At 36.5% G+C, this 21,064-nt stretch overlaps 1 protein-coding gene across 1 annotated transcript in view; it reads right to left on the reverse strand.

Annotated features, from left to right (window-relative positions):
• Window positions 1-3,235: 3,235 nt before the first annotated feature.
• Window positions 3,236-21,064, reverse strand: part of LOC126830560 (gamma-aminobutyric acid receptor subunit beta) — a 78,218-nt gene continuing 60,389 nt past the window's right edge. Inside the window, exons 7-9 of the mRNA XM_050560959.2 lie at window positions 17,730-17,882; window positions 15,848-16,092; window positions 3,236-9,654 (exon numbers count right to left, since the gene is read on the reverse strand). Of these exons, the coding sequence (XP_050416916.2) occupies window positions 9,271-9,654; window positions 15,848-16,092; window positions 17,730-17,882 (782 nt within the window). The 3' untranslated portion in view covers window positions 3,236-9,270. The remainder of the gene's footprint in view (window positions 9,655-15,847; window positions 16,093-17,729; window positions 17,883-21,064) is intronic.

A 21,064-nucleotide genomic window follows, 5' to 3' on the forward strand; every position in this document is an offset into this window, starting at 1 on the left:
CTGCAAAAGAACGATGAACCAACACTGCATTAGAAACATCGTCTCCGGTATAAGATTGATTCGCGGAAATCTAAACGTGGATTTATTATCTCTGTGTGAAATATTACCACATCAATTACTCTTTCCAAAACATGAAATACCAGGTGTAGCCCAACTGTCAAAAACTCCCCACATCCAACGTGCGAGGCATACTCTCTCCGCTCCTATATATTTTATTAGCCTTGTGATCGTCTAGTATTGTCGCTTGTACTGGTAATTTCTCTTATGACTCACGTTGTGTATATATTTTTATCTCCACCGTTAAGAAGTATCTTTAAACTTCACTCTGACATCCCACATTATCAGTCCCAAAATATCGTATGATTAACAAACACGATGACAAGAACAAAAGTACGGTTTCTACAGTTTTATATCAAGCTGGATACATCGATTACAAACATAGACCAAAATAAAGTCGTTCTCTCTATCTCTCAACCCAGATGTTACCATTTGAACCTCAACGAATTTCTACATGGTTATCTAAAATCGCGCACATCTCGAGTATTTTTATATGTCTTAATTTTTGCTATCTATTATTTAATTGGTCAAATATTAAGTAATTAATTATGATGATCGGTTACTAAGCCTAATGCTAAGTCAGATATGGAATGAAATATTCCTCACATGAGTGTAATATACAATAGAATTTATCCTTGGCCTTGGGCTCCAATGCCCTGTTATTGTCGCAATATTTCATAAACAATTTAATTTGCGTTTTAAAATAAACTCATACCATAGCTAATATACTGACAATGGAGAAGACAAATAAAACATATTATATTCGCCTCCTGCACTTTCGCATAAATTACTAAATAGAATTACACCGTAGACTCAACTTATTAATGCGGTAAAGACACCACTTCAGTATCTGGGTACTAATATCAAGGTGAATTAGGAGCGGCACTATACACTTCCGTTTAATAATAAAACTAGACACCGTGTCGTGATGGGAACGTCCGGTCTGTTTATATTGCCCTGATAGGAAGTGTGATTTAGATGACTAACTTGATGTATTAATGGACAAAATCATAATTTAGTCGGATGTCAGTGTTGTTTTCTTTTGATTAATTCTGTATCACGTGTTGTGCACACAATAACGTCGATTGTTGTTCCACAAATATTCAACCTAAAAACTTGATTACAAACTTAATTGGGGGGGTTGAATGGCCGAATGGTTAGCACGTGCGCGCTGCGCTGTATCATACGGTCTGTCATTGAGTCAACTGGCGGGGTTTCGATTCCCCGGTTGTACGTGACAAGGAGTAGGGTCGCCTGTCCAACCCCGTGGGTTTTCTCCGGGTCCTCCGGCTTCCTCCCACTGCTAATTAAACCATATGTTAGTCCCGAAATGACCTAGTTTGTGTCGAGTGAACGTTAAACCCCATTTCTCTCTCTCTCTCTCTCTCTCTCTCTCTACAAACTTAATTACAAGGTTCACATTGAAGAGTGTGGTGCTGGCTGGGAAATATCCTTAAGCGTTTCCCATCTGACTTACCTTTGTCGTTTTTGTGGGACGAAACACAGAGGTCCGTCCGTGTATTCGTTAGCGCGCATGTTAAAGAAACTTTGGCAAATGGAAACGTCACTGTACAGGCAAAATTACCCCCATAAATCAGTTCATAGCGTATGCTCGTCGCCCATAAAGTATGATATTAAACTGAATTTATATTCACACCAATCTCAATATATCTTATTCATGGATTGTGGTCATGGCCGGTTTTAGATGAAGAGAGGCCCTAGTCTATTCCACGTATGAGGCCTCTGTCAACCCCCCTCGCTCAGGAATATGATGACAGATGTTTAAGACGGCAGTACGCACATGACAGACTCATGACAGGGTCATGACAGGGCCCCTCCCCATCCCCATCTGCTCCGACTGTGGTACTGAAGACGGTCCATCAAGCCTATATGTAGGCCTTGGTTTAGCTGCTTTATTTGCACTATGGTTTATCGGATCAGTGGTTAATCCAGGAATAGTTTTATGGATGGCATATAACAGTTGCTTTACCTGCATTATTCCATAATATGTGAATGGTTTTGATGGTTATATAGAGATTCTAGCACCTTGTATTTGAAATAGGAAGATTATATGAGAAACCGATGCTTTTAAACAATTTTTCCCCTTATAAACCATTAAGTGAATTGTATCCGCAACGTCCGTTACCATATACGCAATGTCTGATATTGTGTCTAGACTAATGTTCGTTGTATGTTTGAAGCAGATACCGTATATGCTTTATTATATTACACTGGGCGCTCGAATACATCTTTAGCAGTGAAAAGAAACCGAAAACATAGTTTCATCTACACCATTTAGCCATTTACCTCATTTCAGGATGGTTAAGTGGAACCTTAAAGTCGCTGTGGGTCATTTGCATTTCCCCATGCTACTGATTATTTAACATTTAAAGATACATTATGTAAGAGCTAAATCTTTACGTTGGCTCCATTATTATTTATTCACATGACAAGCCTATAATCCACACTCTAGACCATCAGATGGTTGAGATTTAAATGGATTTGAACACCCTCGAGATTGAAAAATTTAATGATAAAATGGATCATCAAGACTCAATCTCGATTGTCAATTAACGTTGGTACGCTACAAAACTTCCAATATTTTCATTTTTCATTGTCTATTTTTGAACTATGATAGCAAGAACGACCAACTTTTTATCTAAATCTTACATAATACATCTTTAAAATTTTCAAATACCCATCCCTCTCTGGCCATTGCTGAATTGACTTCTGATACTTGAGTTTTTGAGGAAGTGTGTCTATTCTTCCCGTTTAATCAAATCTATCTTTAAGTACAGCAACATGACAGTCCTTCGTTTAATCTGGTAAAAGTATTGTTCGTCTCCAAACAATATTGTTTACATTATAGCCGTTTTTGATAGCCTCGTTTTTCATGCAATTAGTTTTTCTGCAATATTCGCGAGTCGTGACGTAACGTTATGTAAACATATTTGGAGGTATGTTTAAACCCGAATGATATTGTTACGCAGTTAGGTTTTGTTTGTTAATCGGACTATTGACCAGTCATAATTTGGAACAGAAATTTGCTTTCTTTACGGCAGTGCTTGAGTGGGATTAGTATAGGTCTATGCAAAGGAAACACTGCGGGGAGTATGTTCATCCACCGTCATCTCAATCTACAAGTCCATACACAAGTAAAATAAAGAGAGTTATTCAATACAGATATAAAATCTTTATTAATATTTTAATGATAATGTACATGACGAGGAGTAGATATATTTATATATATATATATTAAATGGGTGATCATGGTGTGTAGTAATAAAACTGTACAATCTTTATATATCTATATACACAATTATCTATACTGACGTACACAAGACAATACACAAATTAAGTTGCACTAAAATCACTTTCTAATTTGGATAATGAAACGGATGGGGGTAAACATAATCGTTGTAACCGATGACATACAACCTGTTCTAGTTCAGAGGTTCCGTTTGTCGGGGATCGGGGAAGCGGAGACCAGTGGATATGAGGCTTGCTCGGTAAGCAGGACGTATTTTGTTTGATCCCAGGTTTTAGCTGAGAAAGTTTTCCTCGGGATTTCCCCGCTTGGTTTTCCCTTGTCAATTATGCAAGACGGTGGGCTTTGTAGGAAATCGTCTAGTCGGATGGGACGAAAAACCACAACCCTTTGTATACCATTGGCGGGACGTTAAAGATCCCCTGGCAGTTTGAAATCTAAATAAAAGTAGACAGTATCGCCGCTGTCTGGGCAAAGACTTCCTCGCAGCACACTACAGGGTGCATGATCGACAACATTACCTAGATGGTACAGAATAGGTCTCGGTTTCACAAAGCATTCTCAGACTTGAGTTAAGAATTTACTCAACTTTCAATCACTGTTTATGAATATTATACCTTTGTTCCAGAAACGCCAAAATTTGCACATAGTTTCTTATTGGTGTATTTGATACATTAAAACAAAAAAGTTTTAAAAAGAGTTATATTTTAGTTAAAATAAGGCGAACAATTTTGAGTAAATTCTTAAGACTGAGAATGTTTTCTGAAACCGGGACCTGGACATTAAACCCCATTTTTATTTCTGATTCAGTTTGATGTTTTTGGGGTTTTTTTTTATTCAATCGTCTCCCAGTCTTTTTTCTGATGTACGTCAGTATATATTGTTATAATTAACTCGACCACAAGGCAGCAAAAAATTAGGCAAAAATTATTTGATTTTCTGTTCTTCGGTGTCTTGATAAATAAAAGGTCACTCGAATCTCGTAAAAGACGTTTTGTTTAAAATTTCAAAATTTAAAACTTGGGAACTAATACCTTTTAAATAATGCAACCCAGTACTCTCTGTTTTTAAATTATTTTTTTTTCATGAAGAATTAAAGTTTTGACAGGTGTTCCAGAAGAACAGAAATCAAATTGGTGTATCCATAGAGTATTATTACATTTAATTCAAACTTATATCTAATCTACAAACAAATAGTCCAAAATATAATTTTGTTATAACATTTGTTAAGACATTCGTGCATGTATAACATAACTACATTAGTTTGAAAACCCCCGAGCTTAACGACATTAGTCAAGAACTTCAAAACTATATTTAAAACATAATTCTATCGTAACATTTGTCAGATGTGCTTGCACAAATTACAGAACTACATAAGTTTGAATTATTAGTCTAGATTATGTTGAGTTTTATTTATCACTTGTCTGATTTTACTGTTCTGTATGATTTATAATTCGATTTTATTTGTCATGCTGTCGGTTGACGAAATAATAAATGCCAGAACTAGTCATTACAAATACAATAGTAATATAAATAGGCCAGCTGACGGAGAGATTGGCTACATAGTATTATTAGTGAAGAATATTTTTTTTCTTACAAGAAGACGAGTTCTGTTTGGGGGTTGGGGTTTGTGTAAGCGGACAATTTCATTAAGAATGAGTTGGTGAGGGGGCGGGGGTGCGGAGGTATGCTACAGGGGCTCGATTGGGATTGGGTTTGGAGGTGGGGGTAAGCTACTGGGCTCGGGTAAATAGTATTAGCTTTTACAAGAAGGCGATTTCTTTAAGGAGGGTGTGTGTGTGTTGGTTGTTGGCGGGGGGGGGGGGGGGGTACGCTACAGGAAACAGGTAAATAGACCGAGTGAATAAATGTCTTGTTCCAGAATTTATAAACGGCATTTAAGTCATAGAAAAATACTGAAGCACATTATTTCAAAAATTCATGAAACATTTCGTTCGCTATTTTATTTCCAGATTTAACGAGGTAAGCACCCCGTGTAACAGTAATATATCACACAGACTTTACTCATACAGATGAGATATTAAATTGTCCTCATTTATTCTAGAAATCTCCTGTACATCTGTCGTATGGCCCCTCTTTCCTGAACATCCAGTGCCACGCTTCACTTGAGACGTTGACGTGGTAACATAATATGTTTATATTTTTACTTGAATTAGTTGATAACAAACAAGTGCACAATGTTCTAAGTTAAAGTGTAAGAAACCACCATTCAGTTAATAAAAAGCCTAAAGAGGAGTTTAGACTATGCAATTTGTCCGTGGGGTCATCTGTCAAACCCGAAGGTAGATTTCGTCTCGTAAGACTGGTTTCATTCCACATTCCACAGCCAATCAAAACGTCCACGACCAGATCAGCCATAGTGGTCACTATGACGTCATTGTTAACAATAATGACGTGTATGTCTGGCGGTTAAGTCGCACAGTGTAACAATCATGAGATTTATACTTGAGACAAACCCCACGGATGTCATAGTTGACTGAACCCCACTTCAGTTAATAAAAATTCAGATTGAATTTAAACATTGATCATTTACTTAACATAATCATATTGTATATACAATATTTATAAATATATACACATATACATAACGATAAGAATTGTTTAGATTAAAAGTTTATGTACATCGATCTAACGTTACCTGGTCATGCTTGAACAATTTTATGGTCTCTGTCATACAGACTTTCATGCATGCAATCTATACAATGATGGCATTTCTAAACATGTCTCTCAGCGGAATTATGCCCCCCCCCCATTACAATTTTACTTCAGTGAGAACTAATTATAACAGAAAATTTTAAAGTTTAACACATGCTGTCTCTTATCTAAAAATGATTTATAATTTATAGAAAATAAGCCTTGAGAGTGTAGGATTGGGTCCACATTAGAAACACGGCTGTTTTAACGCGTGCGCACGCTGAGCCATTGCACGGGGTCCACTACAGCATAGGGGTTCAAAATGAAATGAAATGAAATGGTGTTTAACGTCCTACTGTTCTGCTCCGACTGGGTTAACGAAGACGGACATGCGCCATGCAGTGTGCTAGGAGGGAATTATATCGAATTCCAACTGCCAAGAGATCTTTTACGTGCATGCAAATGTGTACACGGGAACTCGATTTTTTCTCCCACCCGAAGGACTAGATGGTCCTGATTAGAAACACAAAGACTATTTATATGGAATACAATCAATTAAAAGAGAAAGATTTTGTTTGTTTGTTCGCTATATGAAACCAAATGGTTGAACTTACAAATTTTAATAAAACTTCAGAATTTACAGGGTTTGTTTTACAAGAAATTAAATGCTTCTATTGATTTTGTATTTGATATGTTATTTAATGATGAAATTAACAATTAATGGTTATTGCCTTATTAGGGATATTAGAAATTGAACGTTTACAATATCGTAGTTTTCGAGGGAATCAAAAATCCTTCAAATGATCAAAAGCGGCTTTAATGAAATGCCCGAATCATATGATAAGCTGAATCGTGAGCCCTACTATATATAAACACCTCTAACTGCAAACCTGAATCATTAAAGAAAAAAATCTAAGATCTATATATTATGACCTTTCAGTGCACTAATAAAACTCCAAATGTGAACATCTTCTGGATTGTTATGTACAGTGTACAAACGGTTCGATCGAATGATCTCTTTAAATAATGGCTAAAATAGACAATACTAACCCGCATCAAGGCGAACTTGTCCAAAATTGGGAAAAGCTAAATCTAAATTTAATGAGAAATATGTCAAGAAGATCTCACCCTTAATCTTTATTCACAATATATCAAAAACGAAAGGATAACACTTCAATATTTACAGACATTTAAAACAAATGTGGCGTCAGATGAAAATCTAGTTGCCATATTGTTGTCCAGAGGAGTTTACCCCTATGTAAACGATAGGTTTCCAGACAAGGAAACACACTCCCACATCGGAGCATTACCTGTAGCGGACGATAGGTTTCCAGGCAACGAGACACACACCCACATCGGAGCATTACCTGTAGCGGACGACGGGTTTCCAGGCAACGAGACACACGCCCACACTCGAGCAGTACATGTAGCTAACGATAGGTTCCCATGCAACGAAACACACGTCCGAGCACATGTAGATAACGTATTTTATTTGCAAGACACTAACAAGTGACCGAGGAAAAAATTATCAGAAATAATCAGATTCGTTTTACCTAATTGAATTTACTGTTTCATGGGACCTGTCGAATTGTTAACTAGTCCCCTTTTCCGGATAGAAAACAATATTCCAAGGCCATACAATTTGCAATTTTAGTTCTTCCGATACAGCGGTTAAAATTTTGGCGAGTTTTAAACAAGCCCAAACAAAAAAAAAAATGTTCTTAGTTGATCTTCTAAAAAAACAAACATTGTTCCTCGTCAGACGATTTGACAGAGTATAAGATCATCTTATAAATTTCCAGGATGAACTGCCTACTTCACTTCCTGTACAAATTCGATACACACAATGGATGTAAATCCGTCAAGTAATATCTAAAGCACTAAACCGTGTAGTGATGCCATTCTATCTGAAGTGGTGCGGAATTAAAACAATATTGAAAAAGCATAAATATGCTCAAAATCCATTTGGCTAATGCGACATTGAAAACTCAAAATCCATTTGGCTAATGCGACATTGAAAACTCAAGCAGTCTCGTAACAGGCGCGCTCGGCATGATATACAGTCATACTTTCAGCTTATTTTACAAGTTCATATTAAATTGCATAATACAGAAGATTACAACAATACAATGAAATATATTTAGATTTTACCCCAAAAAATCTTAATGGTGTAAGCTTACGTTTGAGAATTGGCATTTATACCCAGGAGATGAGAGGAAACTGAGTCCCTTCAGCCCCTTTACCCCTTCTCCTTTAATGACTTTAATATCCGGTTGATTATTTTAATAGAAACATGATTTTAAAAGTAAAATATACATGGGACATTATATCATATTATAATACACCTAAATAATAGCAAAAATAATCTACTCCTTATAATTATTAAAGGATATCTATAATGTTCGAATCAGACTTATATTGTTCTACTTTCATTTTCTAATTGATAATTCTGGAATTTTACTCAGAGAAATAGATAAAATATAATGAAATAGACATTTAATAGTTATCAATTGTCATAGTAACAATATACTGGACACTGTTGCCTTGGTAACGATGATTGCTTACTGCTATTGTCACCTTGATCAAATCTGGGTGTCATCTTTACAACAATTGAGTGTTACTATGGTAACACCGATGTATAAATGGTAACCTAGTGGCAGTAAATCTACTAACTCCTTGGTAACAACACGCTGTTTCCATAGTCACAAAATATTGTCTCCTTGGTAACGAGACATTATGTCCATGATAATAACACACTATAACCTTAGTAACAACACACTGTAATTTTGGTAGCAACACACTGTAACCGGGTAACAACACACTGTAACCATGGTAACGACACACTATAACCGTGGTAACAACACAATGTCATTGTGGTAACAACATCTTGTAGTCAATTGTATGAGTTTTAGGAGACAGTACGTCAAGATTCTGCACTTTGGTTTCATTCGCTATCATTTTACACTATCAATACAACACCCCATTACTGATATGGCGACACAAGATGTAGTAGCCAGGTTACCATAACAACGTCTAATACGACCAAACCACAAGTTTGTTGTTCTATCGGTTCAATCTTGAAAGGATATCGCCATGTCGTCCATTGTATAATATATTAGTTGCCATTATTGTCTTCACTTGAATTAGAAATGTAAAATGTTATCGTCATCGACACCAATGTTCCCAATGATATAACTGTGTTTTACACGTCACTAACAGCCATCTTAACAAGCTGGCCCTTCCGGTTTGTTCTCACGCTGACAACAATCTATATCAATAACAACAATATCCTATGACTGCATGAGATACACCGCCCAATAGGCACCATTAAAAAGTAAAAATAAAAGTGGGAAAACCAGTCTAGCATATTTATCAATAGTGTTGACGTCCTGCACACGCGGGATTTTCACTCGAATAGATTTTGCTTTTTGCTTAAAATTTGAGAAAAGTTTTTTCCGTTTAGGTATCCCGTTGCTATTTCTACGCCGCAACATGTTGCTAGGCAGGTAACCATGGGAAACGTATGTCCTTGGTAACACAGGCGCCATTCTGATATTAGGAGGTTCTGGGTTTCCTTCGTCTAACTCCATGTTAAAACTTTGACTATTTCGTATACCCAGCATTGGTGACATGCGCACTTCTCGCATTTCCATCGTATCATAAGCGTTGTTTTGCTACAAATATACAATAACATCAAAATTAAATGAAGTCAATTTAAGTATACAGGAAATTGGATGCTTAACCGTTCGGATTACTTTTAGAGTTTTGGATGCTACTTTTTTTACTGTGCGTTTGAGCCATATGCCTTTGTAATGCTATTATAGTGTCACATATATCTATAATCATTCTATACATGGTGTTAACCTCCACTCGATCGACACAACCAAGGTTATGAGGTTACAGACAGGCGACGCAACGCCTTGCCACGTACATTTGTGATATCGAAACCATGCCACTGGACTAACAGACAGACTCTATGATCTAAATTGCACGTATTAAACCATTTGCCCCCCCCACCCCGACACCCGACACCCGTTAGAGCCATATGCATTCGTAACAGTACTATAGACACCCGTTATAGACACTAATGTACCCGAAATTAATGGGTCAGTTCACTTGAGAAAATACTACACAAGGTTCATCATACCAACGCATTGATTCAAAATCCTAAATACTTTAAAATGGACATTTTCATGTAAAAAGAGCAATTATCACTCCTTACGAGTAGAAGGTACCATGGCTGGACAAGTGTAAACGCTTTGCAAATCATTAAACCATTGTGGTAAATTCTGAAAATATTCATGCTAGTAACAGTTCAAAAAAGTCAGACTTTTCTTTTAGTGCTGTCTGGGCAGCACAATAATACGACATAACCATTTATTACAGGACTCTGAAACCAGGCACGATAGTTTTGTCTGTGGAGAATAATCAAAGTCGCCCTCAAAAGGAAAAAAAAACTCATCAGTCTTCAAATCCCAGATTTTTTTTTTTTTTAAAAATCGCATTCAGTTAATTGACTAACCTTTCAAAGCTCTAGTAGACGGACTGAGTTTTTTTTTTATCATGAATGTGGTTTTATCTAGCAATCTTTATATAAAAACCTTTTAGACTTAAGTTTTATCAAGATACAATGCCAGCTCATTCGCTTAATGTTCTACCAAATAATCTTGACAGTGGTCGAGCCGTGTAAATTGAAAGTTAAGCGAGTCGTACTAGACAATTTTTGTCAAACCAAGACGGTTCATTTCACGTTGAACTAAGTCATCAAACTTCTTATAAAACATTGATTTTAACGCTCTTATTTCGACATCTCAAGAATGAACTAAGGACACTGCATCATACTTGATCAGTTATTTGAGACGGGCAAGAAGCGAGTATTTCAGATGAAGTCAATTCGATACCAAGCTTACAAAAAACCACCTCGAACGCATTTGACAAGATCAGACAAGTTTGTATACAAATCTTCAGTTTATCGTTATAAGAGACGGAAATGAATGGAAATATCATGAGTGAGTAGCCCGACATTAAACTCTATTCTCTAGTCAAACATTACCTGATCAAATATAGATTTAGATTCGATTAAGGAAACTTAATAAACTCATTTCATAGCGTCAAGATGTTTATCAAAATATCGAGAATCTTTAGTAAAACATTTCCAGACACTTGGTAATAGTTTTTATGTTCGTCAATGGGTTTATATACTCTAGGAATCTATAAAGTTGAATAGAATAATATCTTGATTACCCACTTGTCTCATAGAAAAACATATTCAAGTCAATTTTCATATATTTTCGTGTGGCAGACTCTCACTGACGAATATCACCTTCATTGATTTTGTAAATAATACGATTTTAAATATATAGATCTATGTGGATTGTATTTTAAAATTCAAATTTTTCTTGCATTCTGCACACAGAGATCCATCTACTTCATACATCGAGAATAGATCTCTGTCCTGAATAGCCTCCATATCCAAAAATTATTATACTGTTTTGCATCTGCTATACACAAAAAGACTAATTTTATAAAACGGAAGCAGAATAACTAATTAATAAAATTCTCGACGTATACTTAGTGTTCTCGACTTAAATCGTCGATTTAGGACTAAAAATGTCGGTCAAATAGTTTGGTGTCTGTTTTCAAGTTTAGTATAATTCCAAAGTTAACGATTAGAAATTGCCTCTTTAAAGATGCTACATGTAAGAGTTAATTAAGTCTGTTTATTTTCGCTTCTAATGTTATATAGATTATTAATTAGACATTTATTCACATGATAAGCCCATAATTAACCCTCTAGAACACCGGATGATCATGATTTTGAATGGATTGAAACACAATCGCCATTCAAACAAAACAAACCAGAGATTTGTATATCATCGTAACAACGCTAGCAAGGGAAAACATCGAGACTACACTACTCTTCAAACATTGACAACTTCGCTCAGAATAAAGTAATTTAACTGCAATGTTTAACATATTACTTTTTCATCATCTGTTTTAAACTGTTATAGCGAGAACTGTCAACTCTTTATCTAAATCGTACATAATGCATGCAGCTTTAATAAACATTGTATATGTATACTGAGAATGGAATAATGCTGTGTATTGGTTGTCTTCTCTTTTGATGCTATACAAATAAAGTAGCGCCATTGAGCAATACCTTGGTGGTGGGGGGGGGTGAAGGTGTTATTTAAACACATTATTGCCTCATATTAAATGGAGGGAGTGTTGGGATATTTTTGGAAAGAGAAAGTCAGTGTCTCGAGATCTACTCATCTACTTTGTTGTTCTTATTGGGGGTGACGTTTTTTTGAAAAGGACTAAGGCTCCGACAATCCAAGTACGTTCGACAAGTCACTTGGAATGACTGTTCCTTGGCTAATTGCGCATAGGTGGACGACATAGGTATACATATCGTTCTTGTTCGGTAGAACCATAATAGAAAATATAGTCATTCGTTGTGTGAAACCATTTTGCAGATAAAGTCACTAATTAGGTAGAACTGTACTGAGTTATCAGCTACAAGGAATGGCATTACTGGTCTGACACCGTAGACCGAGTTATTCAGCATCTAGATTCCATTTAAAGGACGTGGATGAGTTGTGCCGATTATCAATCGGGAATGTAAAGACTCTTGTCAAATGTATTTTTGTAATAGCACAAAAGAAAATCAAGCTAACGAAAGCGATATCTTTGTTACAAATATATTTATTTAAGATCTAGGAGTGGATAACTCTGCCAAGGTAAACTGGTATGAGTACCACATCACACCGTGTGAGAACCGCGTTCTTTAAATCAGGCGTGCAAGATTAACCGCCAAACAAACGTGAACCAGTTTCATATATTTACAGACCCGCCACGTACTAACTAGAAATACATCGTGTTTGCAAAATGAAACTATGGGGATGCTCGATTCACAGTCCAGAACGTCCCGAATTGACAGAATTGCAATCGAGTAACGCGGAATTCAGTTCTGTCACAGTTCTGTCAGTCCCAACAACGGAGGTGGTGTGAGTAGAATCGTGACGTAATTAAAAGGTTTCGGCTGCACAATTGGTTGAGATATTTACTAATTCAGTCGACGCATGCGCTGTAGCCCGAAATCCACCTTTTCACTCGATTGTCACTATTTTTGGAATTGAAGGAATTCAATTCCGGAACGTTCAATCGAGTACCCCCTGTATATAGATTGTATTCCGAATGGATAACGATCATGCTATATGTAACACACATCCTTGTTTTGAACACGACACACGATAATATTTGAAGAAGGGTAAGAAGACTCTATACGGAATACAAAATACAATTTTAAATTCATTAAAATCAAGTTACTTCCCCCTACTTTTAGACAATGGCGACGGTCGACAATATTTCACGCTTTTCAGATCACGATTGATTTCCAACTGTAGAAAACGTACTCGATATGCCGAGTGGGTAGAGTAAATATCATACGTAGAACATTCCTCCTACCTCGTGTATTATCGCAAGCTCTTCCCATTGTCATGGACCAGACAGAAGACCCAATGCGTAATGAGAAATTGTGAGGACATCGCTTAAAAAGAAAAGAAATCTTCGATCCAGAATCGATTTTTGATTCCTTTTTTTTATTTCTATATACTAGGTAATGACAGGCTGTTAATAGGGGGTATTGGTGCTATTCTGGTAGTAAGTTCTATCAGTTCTATTTAGTATATATTTCTGGATTCGGGGGCTCGATAGTTGAGAAGTAAGCTTGTGGTATTGGTATGTATTGTATAGCGTATTGATCAAGGCCAGCATACCGGTACGTTAATATTGAACTAGAGCATCTTGAGTTAATAGATTTACTCTAGAATTACAATCACATTGTATTGAAGACCAAGATATAAGATCAGTTTGTGGGATTGTATTTTGTAATGTAACCACATAAAACTGTTTATTTGTCGGTATTACTACTCTGGTTAGATTGATTACTTTTAATCAGTTTCCACAAACTGCGGTTTTATGAACGCCTGATTCCAGCCATGGACGGTTGATTCCGGTGACAACCGAACTTTTAGCAAGAAGATAAGAAGAAGGAGAGAACGTGTAGAACAATTCCGTGGTTTCGAGCGTTCGTGGTCAAATTGCGGGTGTTTCCGGTCATGGACGGTTGATCCCGGTGACAACCGCGCTGTTCGCAAGAAGAATAAAAAAGAAATGAAATGGGGTTTAACGTCCCACTTTTTTGCTCCGACCGGTCTAATGAGGACGGGCATACGCCATAAAGTGTGTTATGAGAGAAACTTTGCCAGGGCAGCGGCACCCTGGCCTATTCTTATACAGAATTCCAACTGCCAAGGGATTTTTTTTTACGTGCACGCCAATGTATACACGGGACCTCGGTTTTTCGTCCCATTCGAACGACTAGACAGCTGTCCTTGTCAGGCACTCCTTCACAAGAATAAAGAAAAAGGGGGAGTGAACGCGACCAGCTATTAAACCTCGGAGTAAAAACTACAATTGCTCTTCAAAGTTGTGCAATCTGATTTACTGCAGACGTTTCTTAAATGATCTCGTCGACAGGCCATAAAAAAAACCCCTCTTTTGCTTCATCTCACGAATCACTTCAATTTACAACTCAACAAAAACTTAAAGGAGCTAAATCGCTAACATTTGGGACCTAGAAATTGACAAAAGTGGGTCGCTACGCATATAATACTGTAATATGAATGTATATAAACTGATTTACATTCAAATGGTTTCCGTTTTTACTCCAATTTCAAATCAGTTATGTTCGGCGAAATAAGCCAGCAGTCTCAATCGAGTGCAAATTTCTAGCGTCTGGTTATTCCAGTCTACATACGCCCTTGAGTCTCTTTTTACAACTGGGGCTGAAGCGCATTATGGTACACGATTCGTGTACCAATGGTAAAATGTTTATTTTGTCTTAAATATTGGATATCAAAAGCCCATCTTATTCCGGTAAGATCACAACATAAATGTTGATTTAATTTGACAAATAAATCGTGTTTTCAATGTTGAAGATTTTGGATGATATTGAGTTAGAGACTTAGCTACTTTAAATGCCATAGACGCTGCACATTTGTTTGCTCTTGGATGACATTGTATTAATACTACTTTAAAGGCTCGATGCGCGTCATTTAAAAATGAAATGGGGTTTAGCGCCCTACTGTTCTTCTCCGACTGGGTTAATGAAATGGAATACCCTACAAGCTGCACTATTTTGACAGTTTAATCTCTAAAATGAATTTCAGCCCAAAAAAGGTTCAATTCCGTGCAGTATCTACAAAGTTATGATAAATTGAAACTTCACCTATAATCTTTAGTTGTTAACGGAGAAGCCTGATGGTCCTAGTTTAAATCCGATTAAATCAAATGAATTTCAGTCTAAAAAAGGTTCAATTCCGTGCAGTATCTACAAAGTTATGATAAATTGAAACTTCACCTATAATCTTTAATTGGTAACGGAGAAGCCTGATGGTCCTAGTTTAAATCCGATTAAATCAAATGAATTTCAGTCCAAAAAAGGTTCAATTCCGTGCAGTATCTACAAAGTTATGATAAATTGAAACTTCACCTATAATCTTTAATTGGTAACGGAGAAGCCTGATGGTCCTAGTTTAAATCCGATTAAATCAAAGCCGGGTGCTTGGTTTTCTTTTCTTAATTAAATATTCAATAATCAAATTGAGTACACATTTAGCGTGTGTTAAGCCGTGAGGAATTTGATATTTTAGCGACAATGCAAATAACGCACCGAGCTGGTCCATGATATTTTTCATCGAGAGCGCCAACAGCACGCGATTGAAATGTAACTGAAATTTTAAAAATAAAACAAATACATGTCTGACGAAGATAAAATTTAATTTAAAAAAACGAGCTTACCATGGTTTCCCCATCGTCTCTTGCTTTACGAACTGAATTAGCTCGTTCTCTTAATCGTTTAGCCTTTCGTTTAGCTCGAGCTCCCCAGTAGGTGTAATTAACGGCGGCGTACTCTAACAAGGCAGCGAATACAAATACAAAACACATGACAAGGTAGATATCTATAGCCTTTACATAAGATATTCTGGGTAGCGATGATCTCACACCATTACTGATAGTTGTCATCGTTAATACAGTTGTTATACCTGAAGATTGAATAAAAATAAAAAAATATATATATATCTATCGTTTGTCTGTTCACAGGCTGGCGGCTACACTAGGGCTGTCCCGAGGCTGACATTTAGTGTATAGGAGGAGTAGCTCGGACCGGGGAGTAACATACCTCTGGTGACGATGGACTACCCCTTCCGCTTTTGGAATTATGTTACTTCCGGTTCATGGCCATACCCCTTCCGGTTTTGGAATTATGCTACTTCCGGTTCATGGCTATACCCGTGCTACGCCGGGTCAACCGCTAGTTTAGTTTAAAGATAAGGTGAATGTACGATGTTATGGGAAGAAAGGGGAGCCACGGTGATTTAATGAGTAAGGCGCTGGATCACTGATCAGGAGTTTCCTGTGTGGTTTTCTTTTGTAAGTTGGAATGCGATGAACCTTTGAAGAAAATCAGGACGTCCAATGCCATTTCCTTTTATTTCATGGTCACAAAGGTTTTAACCCCAAACCTAACCAGTTAGCCCCTATAAGGTGCTTGCTTGATGGTTTGTGTTTAACCACTGCTTCCACAATACGTGATATCGCAGACAATCCTATGAACACCAGTCAGCACCTATTTAACCTCTGATGCCTTAAATTATGTGACCGAATCGTCCATCTACCTATAAGGTAACCCATAGAGGCCTGAGTTTTATTATTAACAGAGACAAAGCAGTGATGTGAAGGCAAAATATAATTTGACTCATACTATCTTGACACTATTTGAGCGACGAACCTACAATTTGGCAATTTGGAGGGAAGTTATCAAACATACATATTGTACAACATGTAAAACGTTAATGTTATAGGTGCAATGATTTTTGAATTATTCCACTTTAAATCGTGTACTCGTTTGCTCTGAACCATCCGATATAACACAGTGGATAAAGTCTTTCCAATGAACTGATAACTTTACAAAGAGAATAATGGTGCATCGATTTCTATCAACGACAAATAATCATTGGGAGACAGTAAATTATAGTACTTGATAGATTGTCACCGATGTTTCATCTGCTACGTGTGTGCTACTGGTGGATAATCTATCGCCGACAAACCATATTTCTAAATGTATGCAAACAATACTTACCTTCTATTGAATATAATTACTGTTTATTACGGAGCAACGTTTCAACTAGACTTCTGTAGTCTTTATCAAGTCGAAACATCGCCCAGTCATAAACAATTTCCCTAATATTTATAAAGTCCAAACGTCACCCAGTCATAAACAACTAGACTTCTCTAGTCTTTATCAAGTCAAAACGTCGCTCAGTCATAAACAATTTACCTAGTCTTTATCAAGTCGAAACGTCGCTCAGTCATAAACAATTTCCCTAGTCTTTATAAAGCCCAAACGTCGCTAAGTCATAAACAATTTTCCTAGTCTTTTTAAAGTCCAAACGTCGCTCAGTCATAAACAACTAGACTTTCCTAGTCTTTATAAAGTCCAAATGTCGTTCAATCATACACAACTAGACTTCTCTAGTCTTTATAAAGCCCAAACGTCGCTCAGTCATAAACAACTAGACTTCTCTAGTCTCTCAAGTAGCCTTCCGTAGTCGATCAGTAATAATATTCAATGGAATTGTGTCCGGCGTGTATCAGGTTCAATATATAACCGGACACTCACCTAAAGCTACCCTAGCGGAAGTAGCCTCGTGGTTTATCCAAAAAGACACCCATGATAACATGACTATTAGTATAGATGGTAAATACGTCTGGAAGATAAAGTATCCTATATTCCTCCTCAATGAAAAGTACAATGACAACCTCTTGTAATCCCCTGAAATAGAAGAAAACATAATGTATAGAATAACACATACAACATAATGTATGGAATAATACATACGACAGAGTTTGAATGTATGTGTAGTCCCACAGGGATATGCAAAAATAATTTTGAAATCAGAATACGAACAACTTGAAACCTTTATTAAAATGGCTGTTAAAGTTTATCAAATTTCATAAAATATTCTATAAATATACGTAAGCACATTATATGTACTAGGAAGCGAGCCATGTTGGAATTGTGATAATAGAATTCCCATCGATGGTTTAAAAATCATATACATCAGATTCTAGCCAATACACGCACGACTAAGTCTTCCGCCTCATAAGAAAATTGCTGTTCAGCATTTTATTCTTTTTTATTTCAATGTAAAAAGGTCGGTATTATGACGTGTAAGTATAAAAATATATTCACGAAGATTCAGCGGGTCTGTACAAGAAAACAAAAACGGTGCAAAAATGTCAAACTTCAAAAACATTTAAATAGAAGGACTGGTGTTATTATGTACGTTTAAAAGTATGTGTCTAAGGGCGATAAAGATAAGGATATGAAATCAAATGGCCATGTCCCTTAGGGGCCACGCTGGCGGCTTAGTGAGTAGGGCGTTGTCCCACTAACCCAGAGGTCCTGTGTTCGATACCTGCGTTGGCTGAGAATGTTCATCTGGCTTTTCCGGTGTGGTTCTCATTTGTGAGTGGTGGCAAGGAACAGGGTATAGTCGTTCGAATGGGACAAAAATACGAGATCCCGTGTACACATTGGCGTGAATGTAAAATAACCCTTGAAAGTTGGAACTCGAAAAAAGTTAGATCTTAACGCCGCTGTCCGGGCAAAATTTCTTCATTAGCCCAGTCGGTGCAGTGAAGTACATTTTTATTTTTTTTCAAGATGTCAATGATTGATTTTAATAATGTCTTGATCAAAGTATTTTATAATGCATGTATTATTGATATGGTCTTAAACGCTATATTCTGGTATTTTGAGGCTTCAAAGGTTACTATCGTAAAATATAAATCGAGGCTTAACTGACATAAATATAATACCGGGACCCCGCTCCACTGCGCAACTGAACCTCACCATATGACCTGTCATCCATTGAAGTTTGGTCCCGAATTCTGCCCCCCTCTCTCTCTCTCTCTCTCTCTCTCTCTCTCTCTCTCTCCCTCCCTCTCTCTTATAACAAAAGATTCCCTTGAAGTATCCCGAGAGATGTGTGTTCATCCTGTCACCATGAATGTATTATCCAATATGTATAGATGGCGAATTTAATAGGCTTATATATATAAAATACATAACGTATTTATTGACAATCTGTGAATATCTGAGAGAAGAATTACTGGACTATCAGGACCTAGATTCTATGATAGCAGAAGACAATTAAATGACCATTTGTACCCCATTGGGCAATCTCTGTATAATCTCATAAATGACAGTTTATTTCCCTAAGGAAATTGTTCAATATAATCAAACAGTCATGTTTGCATTCAATAAGCCTGAGTTCTGTCGACAGATCATAAAGGCAAACCACTTCCTTTCATTCTCCAAATATAAAACCCATTTATCGTCCAGTAACAAAATCCCTATTATCTCTATTCAAATCGAGCGAATAGTCAATTTTCAATTCCGGTCCGTTCGAATTCACGTGATATTCATATCCATGGAAAGTGTAATGGTCAGTTTAGAATAATGCACGTGCACAAAGAACTAATAACCATGTTTATCGGAAAAGAAAAAGGAAGAACGAGTCAAAGCCATATATAGGGAGTCTGGCCATTATGGTCATCTACAAACTTATATAGGTCAAAATTATATGGAATACAATTACTGCCTATTTCTAAGCAATGTTTCCATTAGGATTATCTAGTCTTTAGCAAGCTTGTTATTAACTAGAGAAGTCAAATCGAAACGTCGCGCAGTAATTGCATTCCATAGAATTGTGACCTGTATATTCAAGTTCAATTATTAAATGCCATTGAAACAATTTATCCACAAACTTAATGAATCCTACAAAATCCCAGCCCGTCTTCATAAGTCCAGTCGGCGCAGAAAAGTAGGGCGTTAAAATTCCATTACATTTCATTTTACAAACCTAATTCTCAAATACAACGTTTAAAATCTCTAAATCTATCTTAAATTAGTGTAGTAGACTAGACACCCATCCCCCTTTTGACAGCAGAGAAATACACAATGAACGTTACTGAAGAACCAGAGCTTAAACGTTTAGAATTTCTAAATTACAATTCTCAAATACAACGTTTGGAATCTCCAATCAAAATAACTTTTTTTTACAGGCGATGTAATAGAGAGATATGGTCGTTATTCAAGATTGTAATTGCGGATACTAGTGCAATAAGCCTGACAAGTCCATTCGACACAATCTGCAAAAAAATAGTATTTTAGACCAGAACACTAAAATTGACTTATATTGTGATAGAAATGATAAAAACGAACAGGTTGCTAAGAAAATCTGCTAAAAATGGATTTATTTGAAAACATCAAATGATCTTATTTAAAAACAACAACACTTGTCCACCTTCCAGCACTAAAATCCTCCATTGATAGTGAGAAGAATGGAGAAATAAAGGTAAGTACTGGAGTTAAATACATAATATACATAATTAACGATTAGTATGATTAAGCATTGACTTATTATGGCCACTTTAAGTTTTAGTAGGTTATGAAATCATTAATGTTTTAATCATAGTAAGAAACTCCTGCTACGTTAAACAAATGGCTCACAGCCCATCTTAAGAAAGTCATTTCCAATCTATTACTAATCAATGTATATAAAACGACTCATTAAGCGCGATGCAATCAGATAGGCCAAATATAAAAAGTCATTTCCTGCGCACGTCAAAGTAAAGCAGGCTGTTTCGGGTTCCTGTTGATTAGTTCAGAAAAGATTTCAGTAAATAGTCCAAGAGAAGGTTCCTGTCAGTAGCTGAGTCTAAGCAATGGTTCCTGTTAATTGTCACAGACAATATTCCTGGTAAAAGTCAAAGGAGCTGATGATTGCCTTGATAAGTTAATGTGTTTTCAGTCAAAGAGAAAGTGAAATACTGAAGTACTATGACCTCGATCTGATAATATAATGATCAAGAGTGATGACACTGTAGTCAAAATGAGCTTCAAATTACCAGTTATATATGTATAAAATTACGGGGTTTGATTGGGTT

The sequence above is a fragment of the Patella vulgata genome, chromosome 8 (genome assembly GCF_932274485.2).
Source record: "Patella vulgata chromosome 8, xgPatVulg1.2, whole genome shotgun sequence".
In the NCBI taxonomy this organism is placed as follows: domain Eukaryota; kingdom Metazoa; phylum Mollusca; class Gastropoda; family Patellidae; genus Patella; species Patella vulgata.